Source organism: Trachinotus anak, unplaced genomic scaffold, assembly GCF_046630095.1.
Source record: "Trachinotus anak isolate AG129_WGS33_773 ecotype Australia unplaced genomic scaffold, CSIRO_AGI_Tana_v1 ptg000024l, whole genome shotgun sequence".
Classification (NCBI taxonomy): Eukaryota; Metazoa; Chordata; class Actinopteri; order Carangiformes; family Carangidae; genus Trachinotus; species Trachinotus anak.
Genome location: NW_027273875.1, coordinates 13,966,130 through 13,982,715, shown reverse-complemented (window position 1 = coordinate 13,982,715; position 16,586 = coordinate 13,966,130). Strand labels below are relative to the sequence as shown.

At 38.0% G+C, this 16,586-nt stretch overlaps 2 protein-coding genes across 2 annotated transcripts; both read left to right on the top strand.

Annotated features, from left to right (window-relative positions):
- The first annotated feature begins 126 nt into the window (after positions 1 to 126).
- On the top strand, positions 127 to 9,976 carry LOC139607599 (collagenase 3). Its single transcript, XM_071460593.1, has 10 exons — positions 127 to 1,646; positions 3,278 to 3,534; positions 4,572 to 4,720; positions 4,818 to 4,943; positions 5,722 to 5,883; positions 6,704 to 6,833; positions 6,974 to 7,110; positions 7,256 to 7,415; positions 8,879 to 8,979; positions 9,213 to 9,976. Exons 1-10 carry the CDS (start codon positions 1,509 to 1,511, stop codon positions 9,347 to 9,349), a joined length of 1,497 nt encoding a protein of 498 aa, XP_071316694.1. The 5' UTR covers positions 127 to 1,508; the 3' UTR covers positions 9,350 to 9,976.
- Positions 9,977 to 11,684: 1,708 nt separating this feature from the next.
- Positions 11,685 to 14,931, top strand: LOC139607603 (collagenase 3-like). Its single transcript, XM_071460597.1, has 10 exons — positions 11,685 to 11,840; positions 12,057 to 12,304; positions 12,392 to 12,540; positions 12,786 to 12,914; positions 13,061 to 13,222; positions 13,353 to 13,482; positions 13,599 to 13,732; positions 13,836 to 13,995; positions 14,117 to 14,220; positions 14,349 to 14,931. The coding sequence occupies exons 1-10, from the start codon at positions 11,742 to 11,744 to the stop codon at positions 14,456 to 14,458; spliced, it is 1,425 nt and encodes a 474-aa protein (XP_071316698.1). The 5' UTR covers positions 11,685 to 11,741; the 3' UTR covers positions 14,459 to 14,931.
- Positions 14,932 to 16,586: the final 1,655 nt, after the last annotated feature.

Genomic DNA, 16,586 nt, shown 5'->3' with positions numbered 1-16,586 from the left:
GGATCCAAGTCATCAGTTACACTTTAAATACTTAAACAGTTCAAACCGCACACATGCTGTTGTTGATTTATTGCCTTTAGCCTCAGGTATCATCATTATTACATTTGAGAATTTCCTCATTTGGCAGGATCACTAACTGCAAAAAAAAAAAAAAGAAAGGATGCAACACAATGAATCAGCTATTTCTACACCTTGCAGTGAATTTCAGTAAAGGTAAAGACTATAATTAATCTGCACCTGTGGGCTATAGCCCAGAGTCTGTATGTTTTATAATTTAATATTTATGTAATGTTTCATAAGGGTTCAAATATGCAAATCCAGTGTATCATGGATCCATCTATACCAATATGCTGCTGTACTACATGATACAGAACAAATATTATTATTATCTATTCATTCTATTCAATGGCCTGCTCTGTCTATCATGGAAATCAAACATTGTTCAGAAGGTTCATCCTAACACTGCTGCAGAAGCTCCCACTAATGTTTTGCATTTGCAGGTTGCTTTGCTTTCACCTCCTGTGCAATTCATCCCAAACCTCTTTTCTTCTAATGCTTTGGGTCATTATCTTGCAGTAGGAACAACAGATGGGAAAGACCTGAGAAATGAGTGGAGAAACAGGTTGATGTTGTCCCCATCCATAGAGCACGAGGGGTTGCTGAATGGTTTGATGAGTGTGAAGATGGTGTGAATCATTTGCTATGGCCTTCACAGTCACCAAATCTCAACGCAGTTAAACACCTACGGGAGATTTTGGGCCAACATTTTAGACAACGCTCCTCCACCACCATCATCAAAAAAACATCTGAGGAAAAATGTTTTGTGGTGCTCATCTCTCCATAGTTTGTCCCAACATAGTGTTTGTAAGTAATCTAAAATCTGTAGGAAATGTTTGCATTGACTTTCAAGGCTTCATTTACTTCCTTGCTGCAAGTTGTTAACCCATTTCATTATTTTTCAGTTTTAGGTTACTTTAGGTTTTTTCTTTTTTCAGGTTAATCACTGGACTCTGCTGCTGAAATTACAATAAAAACTAGAAAAAAATGTGTGTGTTAAGTCTCACTATAAGCTCATGTATAGAAATTCAGAATATATCCTTTGTATTACCCTTGTTGTTATTTCAATTCTCCCTTTGTGTATACTGTATATCGCCATGGTTCACTTGCAGGGTAGGGCAGCTCTGCGGTTCTGCTGAACCCAGGAGGAGATAGGGCCAATAGGTAGGGAATGCTTAAATCTGATCAAAAATGTTACTTAGAATTTTGGGCAGGTCAAGACTGATTTCCTACTCTGAGAAGCTTTATAAACAAGGGGCCGATGTCATGTGGAAGCTACATTAAAAAAAGACCCGTTTATGAGCTGAGCCCCCATTGCTATTCTTGTTGGGGCAGGAGCAGCCACACATAATTAACAGGTGGTCCTCACTGCAGCTTTGCATACAGCCCTGTGTATCAGCAGCTGCACAGCTCAAAGACAGACTGACTGGCTGGGACTCCAGCCTGAAAACATGAAGATGCTCTGGCTAATTTGTCTGACTCTCCTGCTGCTGGGCCAGACTCTTGTGATGGGCTTGCCTCTCCAAACCCAAGACCTGCATATACAAACCCATGCTGGTCCATCTGAAGCAGACCAGGACTTTGCAGAGGTATTTATCAATTTATACATGGCATATGATGTAAAAAAGTGTGAAAGACAACCTGCTAGATTTACAGGTCTCTGTGCTGGGATAGTATTGTTTTATTTATGGGAGATTCACTCTGGACAGTTTTATAGCCCTAATACCTTGGCCTGAGTGGAGCTCCGCTCAAGTATAGTAGTGATTTGTTAGGCTTCCCTAAAAGCTTCTTTAATGACCTTGTTGTTGACCAACTGATTGGAGTTTCCAGAAAAGTACTGTATGTGGCTCCAGGAATCCTTTTCCACAGGTCCACAAATTTATGACAACAGGAAATTGCTTGCAGAATTGTTTATGTGGGGATATATATGAGAATATTGAAGGATAATTCCATGTAAACTTTCCATGTAAACTACTATATTTATGGTCTGTTGCACAGACAAACTGATTTCTCTGATTTGCTTTTATTGGCATTTTTTCCCCATGATGGTGATTGATGAAAGTCATGGCATTGGTATTAATTTTTCCACCATTACATTACAAAAGTTATGTTTAAGTTAAATGACCTGGATTTAGTGAGAGCTGCTTATACTGTAACACACCGTATTTTTCAGTGCACAGATTCAAATTAGTTACCTGCTTGACATTTCTGCCCTGAAGTAAAATGTGGTACATTCATGATGATTTATGAGCTCTCATTGTGGATGTCTGCCACTATCAGTCTGACTAGATTCACTTCTGATCCACAATCCCAGGTCAAACATTCTGGTCACTGAGTCTGAGTCCTTTATAAGCCTCTGTATTGAAACTCAATACATTATGAATACTGACTGAATATGTCTGTAGCATCAAGTACCAAAAACTGTGCTGAAGTTTTGAAAGTTGGTATTAAATCTTGGTATCTTGGTCCTTTTTATGTATTGTTTGATCAAAAAGTTCCTAATTTGAATAGAAAACTTCTCCAACTTAAGAGTGAATTTTATTAATGTAAAGCCTTTTTAAAATATAATCCTTATTATATACTTTTGTTAAATGGAAAAGGTAAAATGTGTTTATATTTCAAACATATATTAAATATACTATATCAAATATATCATATAGACTGATAGCTCTTTAATTTATTTTTTGTAAGCCCAAAAGTAGTCAAAACATATTTCATACATTTTGTGCTCACATACCGGAACCAGCCTTAAATGGACTATTAATGATAATACTCATGAAAATATAATCAGAAAACGTATCTGTAAACTTTGTTTGCTCTCTAATTGCTGACATTGCTGTGCTGTGTTTTATTGTATTTCTTTCACTTTGGTTCATGTACAAATTCAGTGTCAAACAATCAGTGCGCACATTACAGAGGTTTTGGAGTAAAGATAGCAAAGAACATCTGGCCGTGAAGATTATTGTACAAATGTTTGCAGAGCTGCAGGCTACGGAGTCTTTAGACCTTGTGTGACTGTTGACACCAACAATTACATAGTTATCTCCTGCAGCGTACTGTTATTAAAGGTTTGAGAAAATGTTTGGAATGTTTACTGTAAAGACTGTAGTCATTTCATGAATGGCTGCACATGACTTTTTTCTCCAGATCTCAACATACACTTGTTACCTTTACTGTAGTAATGCACCATTTTGCACACTGACTGAATTATCATCTTCAGGAATATCTACATCACTTCTATGGCTACCAGCCCAGGTCAGGGAGACAGAAGAGGACTGCAGACACAGCTGAAGACGCTGACTGGAAGACTGGACTCTGTGATAAACTGCAAGGCATGCAGCGCTTCTTTGGTTTACCTCCAAGTGGCGAGTTGACCAAAGAGACGCTGGCTGTTATGAAGAGGCCTCGGTGTGGTCTCTCTGATGTGGAACAATTTGGAAACACATTTCGCTGGAAGAAGACCACCCTCAGCTACAGGTTAGACATGATCAGAAATCAGTGCAATTAAATGACGCTGGTGTGATTTTCTGATGAACAGCAAACACATCCCATCACCACTGTGAGCCTGTACTCAGGCACAGCTGTGCTTTGAGGCAAATGCTAACATTAGCATAGTAACATTCTACAATAACATTCTGATATGTAGCTGTTATGCTAACCATTTTAGTTTAGTGTGTTAGCCCGCTAAAATGTGCTAATTAAGACGTTATAAAAAGTATGGCTGAGGCTGAGGGAAATGTCATTATTTTTTCAGGTATTTGGTGCAGACATTTGTGTCCCCCTCAGGTAGAAGGCTCAGTTTGTCCAAAATTTGGTTTATGACCAAAATTCATGGCAAATGTCAACATGATCATGTTGACCAAAATCTTAAAGATTCATTCCCTGGAACCATGAATCCAATCTATCAAGTAGACTTTGACCTTCTGGTGGCACAGTATGAAAAGAAAATCACCATAGTCATTCGAATTCATCCTCAGGGTAGCTGAAATCTTTGTACAAACTTTCATGGCAATCCATCTAATGAATAATATAAAAAAAATAAACTGATGATATATTTTAGTTTGCACTAAAGGGGTTGACCTCTCCACCATAGTTGGACTGGCCATTGCGACCACTGGGATAAAATCAGGTGTCAAGTGCGCTGCCACATCAGTCAGCCGGTGTACCATCAAAATCCACATCCACAAAGTTTGAACTGGTCCCTTCAGTCTCTGTCCTGGCCTGCCTGGCCATGCCTGGGTGCAGTGCATAAGTCCAGGTCTGAATTTCTTTCCCAGTCTGACCATGTGGTCTCTACTGCTGGAAAGTGTTACTAATGTTATTGTGGCCTCATAGCACTACTTTTTCAATTTTTGTTCTTGTGACCTTCACCTCTTTGGCTTTTCCTCTGCTACCTCTCCACCTTGAAAATTCAATTATGTTGTGGAGTACATTCCACTGTCACACCGCCACCAGTAGAAATTTCTTCCTTCTTTTCTACATGTAATTAGTACAGTTTTATATTTGTTCCTCAGAATCGCTGGCTCCAACTTCCCCAACTCAGCCTCGAAGGTTCACAAAGTCATCAGGGCAGCATGGAAACTCTGGTCCAGTGTTGCGGCGATGAAATTTCGCAAGCGGAGGAGGAAAGAAGCTGACATTGTCATCTCCTTCCACAATGGCGGTGAGATCTCCTCAGTCAAAGAACATTGCACAGAAATCCTGACACATGGCCTAAAGGATTTATTGAATGTAATGGTTAACTGCACTGTTTGTTGCAGATCATAAGGATGGCGCACCTTTTGATGGCAAAGGAGGAATCTTGGCTCATGCCTTTATGCCTGGGTCTGGTATTGGTGGCGACGTGCACTTTGATGCTGATGAAGACTGGAGCTTTAATACGACTGGTACTAAAATTTTAATCTCTTCCACTTACTAAAGGATTTTGTTGAGCTGAATGAATAATTCAACATTTTCAGAAATTCTGAGGTCACAGTAACGTAACTATTGCTCAGCACATGGTAAAATCTCTTCAGGTCTTCAGGTTGTACTCAAGCATGTAGGATCTATGGTAGGTGTAAGTAAAAGGAAGCAGGGATAGTGTTGTCATGTTTAATCTGCTGGAAATAGCTTGGCTGACTCTATCTAACAACAAAAATATGCCTTCTAGCACCTTGAAAGCTCACTAATAAACATGCTTTACGTACATATCTTTTTTTATTCAACTCATACAAATACTGATGTGTAAAAATGACCAGTAGCGATTTTACAAGGGGTTTTATGGGTGACATGGTTCTCTGTATCTTGTCAGGTGGCTGTGGCCTCATATTTGATGGACCAACTTAATGGCCTCTGTCTTCTCATCTGGCAAGACGTTTTGCAACTTAACTTAACTTGATGTTCCAAACCATGAGTCTGAGCCATGAGTAGTCTGTGGTCATTACTACATTATTTAAAGGAACACTCAGTACTCAAGTGTCAGACCACATCTATCTTTGAAGTCATTTCAAAGATAGATGTGGCCTTCATTTTGGTCCACACACCTCTAATACCTGCACAATCATGACACGAGTCAAACACTGGCCATAGTACTCAAAACTTTATATGTAAGCACAGATTCTTCCAGCACATTTATTTTTACGTCCATGTCAGCTTAACCTCCCATGTCTTGTGTTCCTGCTCAAGGTTTCAACCTGTTTGCTGTGGCAGCCCATGAATTCGGCCATGCACTTGGCCTGCCCCACTCATCTGACCCAGGAGCCATCATGTACCCAGTATATAACTTTGCCCCCACTTATGAGCTGCAGCTCTCCTTCCGCGATGTCAAAGACATCCAACACTTGTATGGTGAGTTGAGCTGGATTCAAGAGATGGAGCATTATTTCACTGCTCAGAATCAGAAAGGTTGCTGATACTTTTCCAAAGCAGACAAATAGGCATAACAGCACTGTGGAACTTACTGCATAAGCTGCTTGCTTCAAAATAACCTCAGCCTTGATCTCCAACAAAAGTTTATTCACTTTTTTATTTTAATGAATGCACAAATGTATATTGGATAGTGTTTGCATGTATTATATCGAAACCTAAGTTTAGCAAGATGACACTGATCATACTTACGTAATAGCACAGTAATTTGTTGAGGATAACAATAATGTGTGTTTAATACTGCTGAAATAGTTCACTGTTATTGAAGTTATTGAGATTTATTTTGAAACCTAAATTCTCACAGGCAACATGAGCATGTCAGATTTGAACTTATTTTTGTTTTGTTTTGTTTTTTTGTTTTTTTGCATTTCAAATGATGCCAGGTGGAAAGTTTTTGAATGTCCCATTACATACAGGCCAATAAAACAGCTGATGAAAGCTGCTTATTAAGAAGAATGAAATCTGTTGATATCACTGGTTTCTTTCAAAGTTTTGCAATAATTCATGTTTGATGGAGAGTATAACACAAACAACACACACATGTCCAGTAATTATCACGTTTTTATACGTTCATTAAAATATCTTCATAAACACATAAAGGAATTTTTGCAAATGACAGTGCACTTTGTTAGGCAGCTTTTATTTGAATTTACTTGAAAAGAAAATGCTTCAGGGACATTTCAAAGGACAAGGTCTGGCTGTTTCTCTCCAAGGGCACCTTTCCTTCTTGAATTGCCTGCAGGTATCAGTCCCAGTTTTTCTTCACTACTCTCAAAAAAGCCTCCACCAAGAACACCTGACAAATGTGATCCAGAACTGTCGTTTGATGCTGTAACAGAATTACAACAAGAGGTCCTGTTTTTCAAAGACAGGTACGTAAACTGTCCCGGTATGCCTACACAATGAAGGGGTACAGACAGACTTGATTCTTATCTGGTGTCTCTTTGGCCCAGTCATAATGGAACAAACAATAATTGAAATTGAGATTTGAGATAACTTTCTGCCTTTTCAGGTTTATGTGGCGTAGACATCCTCAGTTTGATGAAACTCAAATCACTCTGATTAGCAGTCTGTGGCCAGAGACTGTGCCCCCCTTCCTGGATGCTGTCTATGAGAATGTGGAGAGGAATGTTATTGTGTTTTTCAAAGGTAAAATGAAGTAATGTCCCAAAAGACAACCATGAGTTGTCCATTATTTGCACTTAAATTGAATTTCTAATGAAAAAGCAGATATACCTGAATGTGGAGTGGATATGAAATAAATAAATGTGTGACAGTAATGTTTTTGTTTCAGGTGAGCAGTACTGGATGCTGAGGCAGCTAAAAGTCGAAGAAGGTTTTCCTAGAAACATCTCAGACTTGGGCTTCCCCTCCAGAATAAAATCTGTAGATGCTGCTCTTCATTTCAGAGCTGCCCGCTACACTGTGTTCTTCACTGGCCATGAGTGTTGGAAGTATGTAAGATCCTACTGTTTTCTACAGCTGTTTTCTCCTTGCTTCCAGTTGTTATTTTAAGCTAAGCTAACCACCAATGGGTGTAGGTTTCATTTGAATACTGGATGGGTGGTTGGGTGTGGGGTGTGGGGGGGTGTGTGTGGGGTGTGGGGGGGGGGGGGGGGGGGGGGGGGGGGTTTGCAAAACAAAACACAAAATTAAGGCACCAAGTGACATTTATAACCCATTCGCGGGTTCTTTAGAATAAATTACATTTTCCCTTCAGGACATATTTAAGATTAAAGAGATGTCTGAAGAACGTTAAGGCAGACTGTAGACAGGGCTTCTTTTGGAGAAGATTGTATCATATACATAGAAAATTTGATATGTATCTTTGGCATTCAGTGATTTAGATAGGTGCTGGCACAGATAGGTAAGTGGAGCCAAACAACCAACTACACCCTATTTTGAAGTCTTTCTCCTGAATCTCACTGCACCCTGTCTGGACATCTTCACTTTGCTGTACTTCTTCCTGGCTGAAGAAGTACTAGAATTACTCCTTTGAACTGACAGTAAACATATCTAATGTGGAGATATTGTTTCCACCATATCATTGTAATTGATGTCTATTTTTTGCTTTAACTGGGAAAACACTGCTTGGCTTGCTTGCCCTTAATGGCACACTATATTAATGGATACATAGTTCTGTATTGGAGTGTTACTACTGCTTATATAGATAGGAAATAATAAAATACCAAGAACAGAACCCTGTGGTACCCCCAATAACTGTTACTTGGTAGGATGGTCTGACCGATGATCAAAAATGACATAATCAAGACAGTGCCTTTTGTTAGGTCAAGTGGAATGAACCACTGGATTTAGCAGCATTGCTTTCTGGCTGTGTGGCAGCTATACGCTAGGTGAATTTTCTGAGGTATAAACCTTTAAACTTTTAAATGACTGTACATTCCCATGTTTATTGACATATTTGTATACATAACATTTAATATTTAAGTATTAGTTAATAGTCAAAAATAAACAGTTTATCATCAGATGAAGATATTCTCATAAAGTCCATGTAGTGTTGCATTAACTATAACCATATTGCCACAGTTATTTAATGCTCTTGAAAGATTCTCATATTGCCATGCATTAGCTCTATAACCATGTTGGTGTGTATAAAGTAAGAGACCAGACCAGGCAAGACTACTTCCTTATTAGGTTTTCATATAATGACAACTTGTAACTTCCCTTTTGAGTTAAACAGGATCATTTGCTGTCACTGAGTTGGCTGTGTCTCATCCAATGTTGGTTTAAAGTTATTGAATGATGATACCTCTGCTGATGTCATAAGACACAGAAGAAACAGTGGTTTACAGTGCTTTCAAAAAACAGCCACCTGTCTGGGGAGTATTGTAACCTACCGTCAGAAAAACAAAGAGACAAAGTTGTCCCCTGTTTTCTTTGTGTGCTGTACCTACAGGTACAATGAGCAGCAGAAGATGATGGAGGGACCACCGACACTCATAGAGCAGCTGTGGCCGGGGATTCCAGCTCCCATAGATGCAGCAGTCTTCTTTGAGGGTAGTTACATCACCTTCCCTTTCTGCCTTCAGTTTCATAAATTAAATGTGATGAAATAAATAAATATATATATATATATATATATATATATATATGTGTGTGTGTGTGTGTGTGTATTTCTGGTTGATACTGGGTGGTTTATGCAACTTTGCTTTTTGACACAAAAAAGTAGAGGAATATCGAAATTAAATATTTGATTCATATATCACAGTAATGGATCTTGATTCCCACAGGATTTGTGCACTTCTTCAAAGGAAATATCCACTACAAATATGACTCCAACTCCAAGCACGTGGTCTCCACCAGTCCTGCTAATGACCTGCTGGAATGCAAGAAGGATGACAATGAAATACTGACAGAGAGGAGATAATTGAAGGAAGGCAGTTTATGTAGCTTGGTTATAATGGTGCTATGTGTGTGCATAAAGTACATAAAGTGTTACAAAACCATATATTCACAAAAACCACAATGTAACTAATACTGATGAATAATGTGGAAGTGTCTTACCTCAGTGTGTTATACAATGTTGGAATAATGGCATTTGTACCTTGTATCAAAGTACAGTTTTTGTGTCATGTTTGATTTAAAATATGAATCTAAAATATAAATGTTGAAATATATGTGCTTTGCTCAAATATTGCTGCTAGATGTTTTATTTAATGATGCCAACAATTCTTCTAAGGAAACTCTTTTGTATCATTAAAAAAGTATTTTTTATTTTTTTTTTACTACAACACACTTTTAAGAATGGCACAAAGTAAGAAGAAAAAGTTGTTCATGGAGGTTCATGCAATTTTGCTTTTTGACACAAAAAGTAGAGAAATATTGAGATTAAATATGGTGAGTTTCTGTCCAGTTAAGTAAAAGCATTACTTTGAACAATGATGTTCTAAAAAATACTACACATAGCAAAAAGAGGTAAAAGACTCCCTCGCTCCCATCGATGGCTCACGTCCTCAAGTCTCTGCTCCCATGCTTCGTGACATAAAGTGTTACAAAACTACTTATTCACAATAACCACAATCTACCTAATACTGGTGAGTAATGTAAGGAAGTGGTAGAAAGTGTTACCTCAGTGTGTAACACTGAATGTGTAATAAAGGCATGTGTACCTTGTATCAAAGTAGTTTTTTGTGTAGTGTTTGATTTAAAACATAAACTGAAAATAGAAATGTTTCTAAATACGTGCACTTTGTTCAAATATTGCTGCTCGATGTTTTCTTAATAACACAAACACTTCTTCTAAAGATGCAAAATGCAACATAAACACTACACTTCTATCTTTGCATTATATCTATGACACTGTGATGTCTTGGTCACCAATTTGGAGGAAAAAATTGTTTAGGTTTATATTTCACATCATTCAGAAAATGTTATCTTGCTTTCTTATTACAACACATTCATTCTTTCTGAGTGTCTGCTCAGTGTTTGCCGAGTGTCTGCATTCATGGGTGTTGCTTAATTTACCTGAGACAATACATAACATAACAACACCATTACTGTTCCTCTCAGTGTCCGATATTAGGCAACAGTTACCAAAATGAGCTTTCCGTTAACATTAATGCATCAAAGGAGATGGAATATTACAGACACATAACCACCTGCAGTTGACTCACAAACAGGTGATAGAGTTAACTGATCTAATTTTTTCACAAAAACCACAGTGTAACTAATACTGATGAATAATGTGGAAGTGTCTTACCTCAGTGTGTTATACAATGTTGGAATAATGGCATTTGTATCTTGTATCAAAGTACAATTTTTGTTTTGTGTTTGATTTAAAATATGAATCTAAAATATAAATGTTGAAATATATGTGCTTTGCTCAAATATTGCTGCTGGATGTTTTATTTAATGATGCCAACAATTCTTCTAAGGAAACTCTTTTGTATCATTAAAAACGTAATTTTTTTTTACTACAACACACTTTTAAGAATGACACAAAGGAAGAGGAAAAAGTTGTTGGAACCACAGTTGTCAATCCTTTTACATCATGTTCCAGGATATAAGTGCCTAATATTTAATGTAGCAAACAAACAACATTTTCAGCTGTTACTGCTGCCAGTATTTCGGGTTATTATGTTTTTATCTAATATTTATTTCTAATAACTACTTAACCTGTTTAACTGAATGAGTTCATATTAAGTTGTCAGAAATGAACAAATCTGTTGCAAAAACCGACATTTTTTAAAGGTTAATAAAAACAACATTACATGGTCCATTTACTAGTGGTTCTGGAGTTGTGGAATGTATCATACAATCTTGCTCAACAGATGTAATGTGGGTCTTTTTAAAGGATTTCTTTACATTGCATGGTAGAGCACATTTCTGACATATTTTAGCATGAAGAACTGCAGTCTCTTGAATGGAAATATCTATCTATACATATCTATCACTGTTTTCTGTATTTTGATGCACATCTGGATGTGCAAATGCAAATTTCAGAATTCAAAATGTGTATTTTATGTCGTTAAATATGGATTTCTTTATTTATTTATGTCTTTGTTAAGCATTTTACTTTCATTGATAAGTGGCAATTGAGCCGAGCATCACCAGTTAAGTCACAGACAAGTGTCTTGTCATCATGATTACAGTATTTCTTTTGGGTAACTTTTTCGTTGGAATCAAAGCTTTACTTCCTCTATTATCCGTGATAACATTTCCTGAGTCACTGAATCAGGATTCAAGTTGCTCAACATGGCCAGTCCACAGCTTATATAGCAGCTGCCTCAGCACAGACGAGTTACATTCAACAAGGAAACATGACGACTTTCAACCTGAGCATTCTACTAAGCCTGGCAGTCGCAGTTTACTGCATGCCAGTATCAAAGGTTACTGAACAAGATGAGAAATTTGCAGAGGTATGTATGCTTGCTTTGCTTTTTAATGCATGTTCATGTGTATTTTACATCAAAGTTGTGCATGTGGAAATTTTAAAGTTCTCTGAATTCTTAATATTATGCTGTTAAGGACACATCATTGCGTTAGCTGCTTAATCTGTTTGTTAACCAACAAATCCTTTCTTCCAAGTACAAATGATGCATATATAAGTGTCTAACTCTTGTTTTCTCTTGCAGAGCTACCTGAAGAAATTCTTCAACCTAACAGAGGAGAGTGGACCAACTGTCAGACGTGGGTTCAGCCCGGTGGTCAAGAATCTGAGGGAGATGCAGAGATACTATGGTCTCCAGATCACTGGGACGCTGGATGCTGACACCATAGCTATGATGAAGAAGCCGCGCTGTGGCGTTCCAGACGTCAGTGTTGCCCATTTCTCCACATTTGGAAACAACCTCAAGTGGCAGACCAACAGCCTTACCTACAGGTGAATGATCTGAAGAATGTGTTAGAGAGACTAACTGCAGGCAATTCATGCGATTATCTAAGTATGCTCTGTTTTTCTGTGCAACAGGATCGAGAACTACACACCTGATATGTCCGTGGCAGAGGTGGATGACTCCATACAGAAAGCTCTGCAGGTCTGGGCCAAAGTCACTCCCCTGAGGTTCACAAGGATCTACAGTGGCACCGCTGACATCATGATCTCCTTTGGCAGCAGATGTGAGTACAAAATTAAACAGATGTTTCCCAGTTGTGAACTCTCACTCAGTCCATTTTGATGTCCCATGAAGCATCGTAGCTTTAACTGTGTTTTCTGAGTCTTTAGTCACATTGGACAGCTGATCAATCCAAGCAGGAGAACGCATTTGAAAAACCCAGTGCTCATTTGCTTTTTACCTTGATTCAGCTAATTCTTTGTATCTCTGATATAAAAAGCCTGACATGAATCTGCCTTTTCTCAACAGATCATGGAGATTATTACCCCTTTGATGGTCCTGATGGCACTCTTGCTCATGCATTTGCTCCATCTCCTGGTATAGGAGGAGATGCTCATTTTGATGAGGATGAGACCTTCACCTTCCGCTCAAACGCAGGTAAGTTTGTTATATATACATTATATATACAGAGCATAGTGTCTTGTTGTATTTACTTACTACTCTCTCAGTGTATGTGACTTGATTTGATTTATTTGCCTGAGAGGAGATGTGACTTACATGTGAATCTGTCTTTTCTGCTGTAGGCTACGTCCTCTTCCTGGTCGCTGCTCATGAGTTTGGCCACTCCCTGGGCTTGTCTCACTCTAATGATCCTGGTGCTCTCATGTACCCTGTGTACTCTTACCAAAACCCTGACACCTTTGTTCTGCCCCGGGATGATGTCAACGGCATCCAGTCTCTCTATGGTTAGTATTAACTGGCTGGATCATCATTGTCTGTTTGCACAAACAGCACTTGGTCAAAATATCTGATGGAGACTTCAGTGAGTCCACATGACTTCGATGCCATGTGACATTGGTTTTATTTAACCTACAGGTCCAAACCCTTCAGTGGATCCTCTTGAGCCTGTACCCACAGCCCCCACCACCCCTGATGCCTGTGATTCAACTATGGTCTTGGATGCTGTCGCCAGCCTCAGAGGAGAGATGCTCTTCTTCAAGGACAGGTATTGCAAACAATGAATGCTCAAATATGAAAATGCCAAATTCTACTAAGATAAGTTTTTTTTTACACAAGATCTGGCCTCTGGACTGATTTATGATCTGTTGTGTCTGTTTTCAGCTTCTTCTGGCGTAGCTACCCTCAGAGCAGAACACCTCAGCAAACTCTCATCACAAACTTCTGGCCCGATGCCCCTGTCGACATCGATGCTGCTTATGAGAGCCGACAGCTAGACAGTGTCTTACTATTTAAAGGCATGTGTTCTCTTCACCCAAAACTAATGTCACACTAGGTTCAGGTCTGGATTATTTCCTGTTCGTATATTCACTAAAAAGTTTTTTCTTTTAACTTCTGCAGATCGTAGAGTGTGGGCTTTCAGTGGCTATGATCTCGTATCTGGCTATCCTAAGTCAATTTCCAGCTTTGGTCTGCCTGAGACCGTGAACAAGGTCGATGCTGCTCTCTATGACATGGACACTGGCAAGACTCTGTTCTTTGTAGGCAGCAATTACTACAGGTGTGTTCAAATCACATGAACTGCAATTCATTTTGGTTACTGATTTAGGTATGATGTTGATGAAGATCTTCAGGTGGTGAATGGTCTAATTATTATCTAATTACTCTCTGTGCTTCTTCAGTTATGATGAGGCCAAGAAGGCCATGGACCAGGGATTCCCCAAACAGGTGGATGAGACTTTCTCTGGACTGACCAGCAAGGTGACAGCAGCTTTCCAGTACGGAAGTGAGTAGCATTCAAATTTGTTCAGTTTTCCATGTCAAGACTTACATGAGGAAATATTTTGTGTTCTTCTGAATCCTTCCAGCCTTAACCCAACACAGGAACTAACATCTAACATCTGTGTTCTGCAGCTTATACTTACATCTACAGTGGACCCTACATGTTTGAGTACAGCCTGAGGAGTGGGAGGTTGTTCCGTGTGCTGAGGAACAGCTACTTCTTGCAGTGCTCCAGAGTCTAGACTAAGTCATTGACTAGGCTGTTTATGTAGCTCCTCTGAATGACAATGAAGGCACTTAAGTTGCATAATATATAATTTCACAGTTAACAATATATAATTGTATTGCTACACACATAAAGGTTTGGATTTATGCCTTTCCTGAGTACGGCACCTTCTATACATAATGTCAGCTACTTTAAGTTAATTTCATTGAAATAATTTCCATTATTGAAGTATTGTTGCTGCTTTAATTTTGTACTTAATGAAGTTGAACTGTGGAACATAACTTAATTTTAACATATGAATGTATGTATGCAAATTGTTTACAAAAATGTGACACACACCAGATAGATAGATAGATTGATAGGATACTTTATTTACTTTATTAATCCCTTCAGATTGTCCTTGTTTTCTGTTAATATTTAAGTCTGTGTCATGATTAACCTCCAGATAAATGGACACATGAATTGGCAAATAAAAGTTGGTTAAATGAATTTTAATGATGTTTTGTCATTATTTTGTACTGAGTACTGTGGATAAAAGAGACAGTCTAGTCTTTGCCAGGATATTGCTTTATGGTTGACATTTGTTTTTACCTCATATAAGAACAAAGTTACACCTGGTCAGTCAAATATTTTGGCTATTCAAAATTTAATGGGCTTGTTTTTCATCAATAGAAATATGAAAATGTACAGTCATATATGGAATCTGTTATACATAACAAAACCAACAAAGGAAGGAGGAATAAAGAACATATAAACACATACAGGTGGTAATACTATACAGATGTCAAGAACCACTGCACCTTAATACCTAATTTATGTTTACATTTATCCATAGTATTTACCATGTTCACCATCTCAGTTTAGCATGTTAGTATGTTATAAGTTGTTAATCAGAATATAACACAAAGTACAGTTGAGGCAGATGATAATGTCATTTTTTTGTAGTTATTTGGTCATGAAGTGAAGTACTGAACAAATTACATTTGCTGACCTGAGGATGTCTCTTGGTGAAATGTCAGCTGAAACACAGTGGATCACGTCACAAAACATTTCACAAAACAAAATAACAATTCAGAAATCAAAACAACATTTCAGAAAACATGTTTTGTTCTGTTTTCTGACATGTTGTAAAAATACTGTTTTGTTTTCTGAATTGTTGTTTCATTTTCTGAAATGTTATTTTGTTTTGTGAAATATTGTTTTGTTTTCTGAACTGTTGTTTCGTTTTGTGAAATGTTATTTTGTTTTCCTGAATTGTTACTTTGTTTTGAGAAATGTTGTTTCGTTTTGTGAAATGTTATTTTGTTTTCCTGAATTGTTACTTTGTTTTGAGAAATGTTGTTTTGTTTTGTGAAATGTTGTGTTTTGACCTTCAGGACCACCGTAGGTCAGGGAGTCTGATCTGATTAAGTCTATGACTTCATATCCCACTTTTTCCACAAGATCAGATGGTATATAAACTTTCAACTCCAAACATGTATTTAAGTCGAGGTGCGGTTTCACAATATAGTCTACAACTACTTTGCCCCTGATGGAAATCAAAGTAAAATGTTCAGATTCTGGATTCAACCTCCTGTTAAGCACACAACATCTGGAATCTTGCAGAAATTCAATAAAGCTCTGCCTGTGTTTGTTCACGCCCATGTTCAAAACCACTCTGGAAAAAATGTCATCTGCTTCAATGTAATCTTTGAAATCAGTAATACGACTAAGCTTGTGTTCCTGACTCCAGGTGCTAAAAGGAAGCATCATCAAAGGTTTGATTCAACTACAGACCTAGGCCACAAGTCTATAACTTGCTGACTGAGTAAACAAACTCTTTGCATTCATCAAATACATTACAAAATGTATGTCCAATAATCCATAATTAACAGCACTGAGATTTTAACTTTCTTTGAAGATTTATATTGCAAAGTAAGAATGACGTCTTGAGATTTGCCAAGCCCTTACACAGTTGTGGTTTGTGAAGTGCATCAGTGTGAACCAGTGGTTGGTAGCTTACTTTTTGGATAGCAATTTTAAGAAGCTATTTGATTCCTAGATTCTCAGTCACTCACACAGGTGCTAAACCCGCTGAGTCACCCCATTAACATCCAAATAGGATAAGTTGCAGCAGAGTAGTCAACATAACTGTTACAGTCTGA

What these genes read in the sequence shown, in the direction of transcription:
- LOC139607599 (XM_071460593.1), top strand. Translation starts at nt 1,509, where the DNA reads ATGAAGATGCTCTGGCTAATTTGTCTGACTCTCCTGCTGCTGGGCCAG. An exon ending in AGACATCCAACACTTGTATG is followed by an intron (nt 5,884 to 6,703) that starts GTGAGTTGAGCT and finishes AATTGCCTGCAG; the next exon opens with GTATCAGTCCCAGTTTTTCT. An exon ending in TGTTATTGTGTTTTTCAAAG is followed by an intron (nt 7,111 to 7,255) that starts GTAAAATGAAGT and finishes TTTTTGTTTCAG; the next exon opens with GTGAGCAGTACTGGATGCTG.
- LOC139607603 (XM_071460597.1), top strand. Translation starts at nt 11,742, where the DNA reads ATGACGACTTTCAACCTGAGCATTCTACTAAGCCTGGCAGTCGCAGTT. An exon ending in CACCTTCCGCTCAAACGCAG is followed by an intron (nt 12,915 to 13,060) that starts GTAAGTTTGTTA and finishes TTTCTGCTGTAG; the next exon opens with GCTACGTCCTCTTCCTGGTC. An exon ending in CGGCATCCAGTCTCTCTATG is followed by an intron (nt 13,223 to 13,352) that starts GTTAGTATTAAC and finishes TTTAACCTACAG; the next exon opens with GTCCAAACCCTTCAGTGGAT.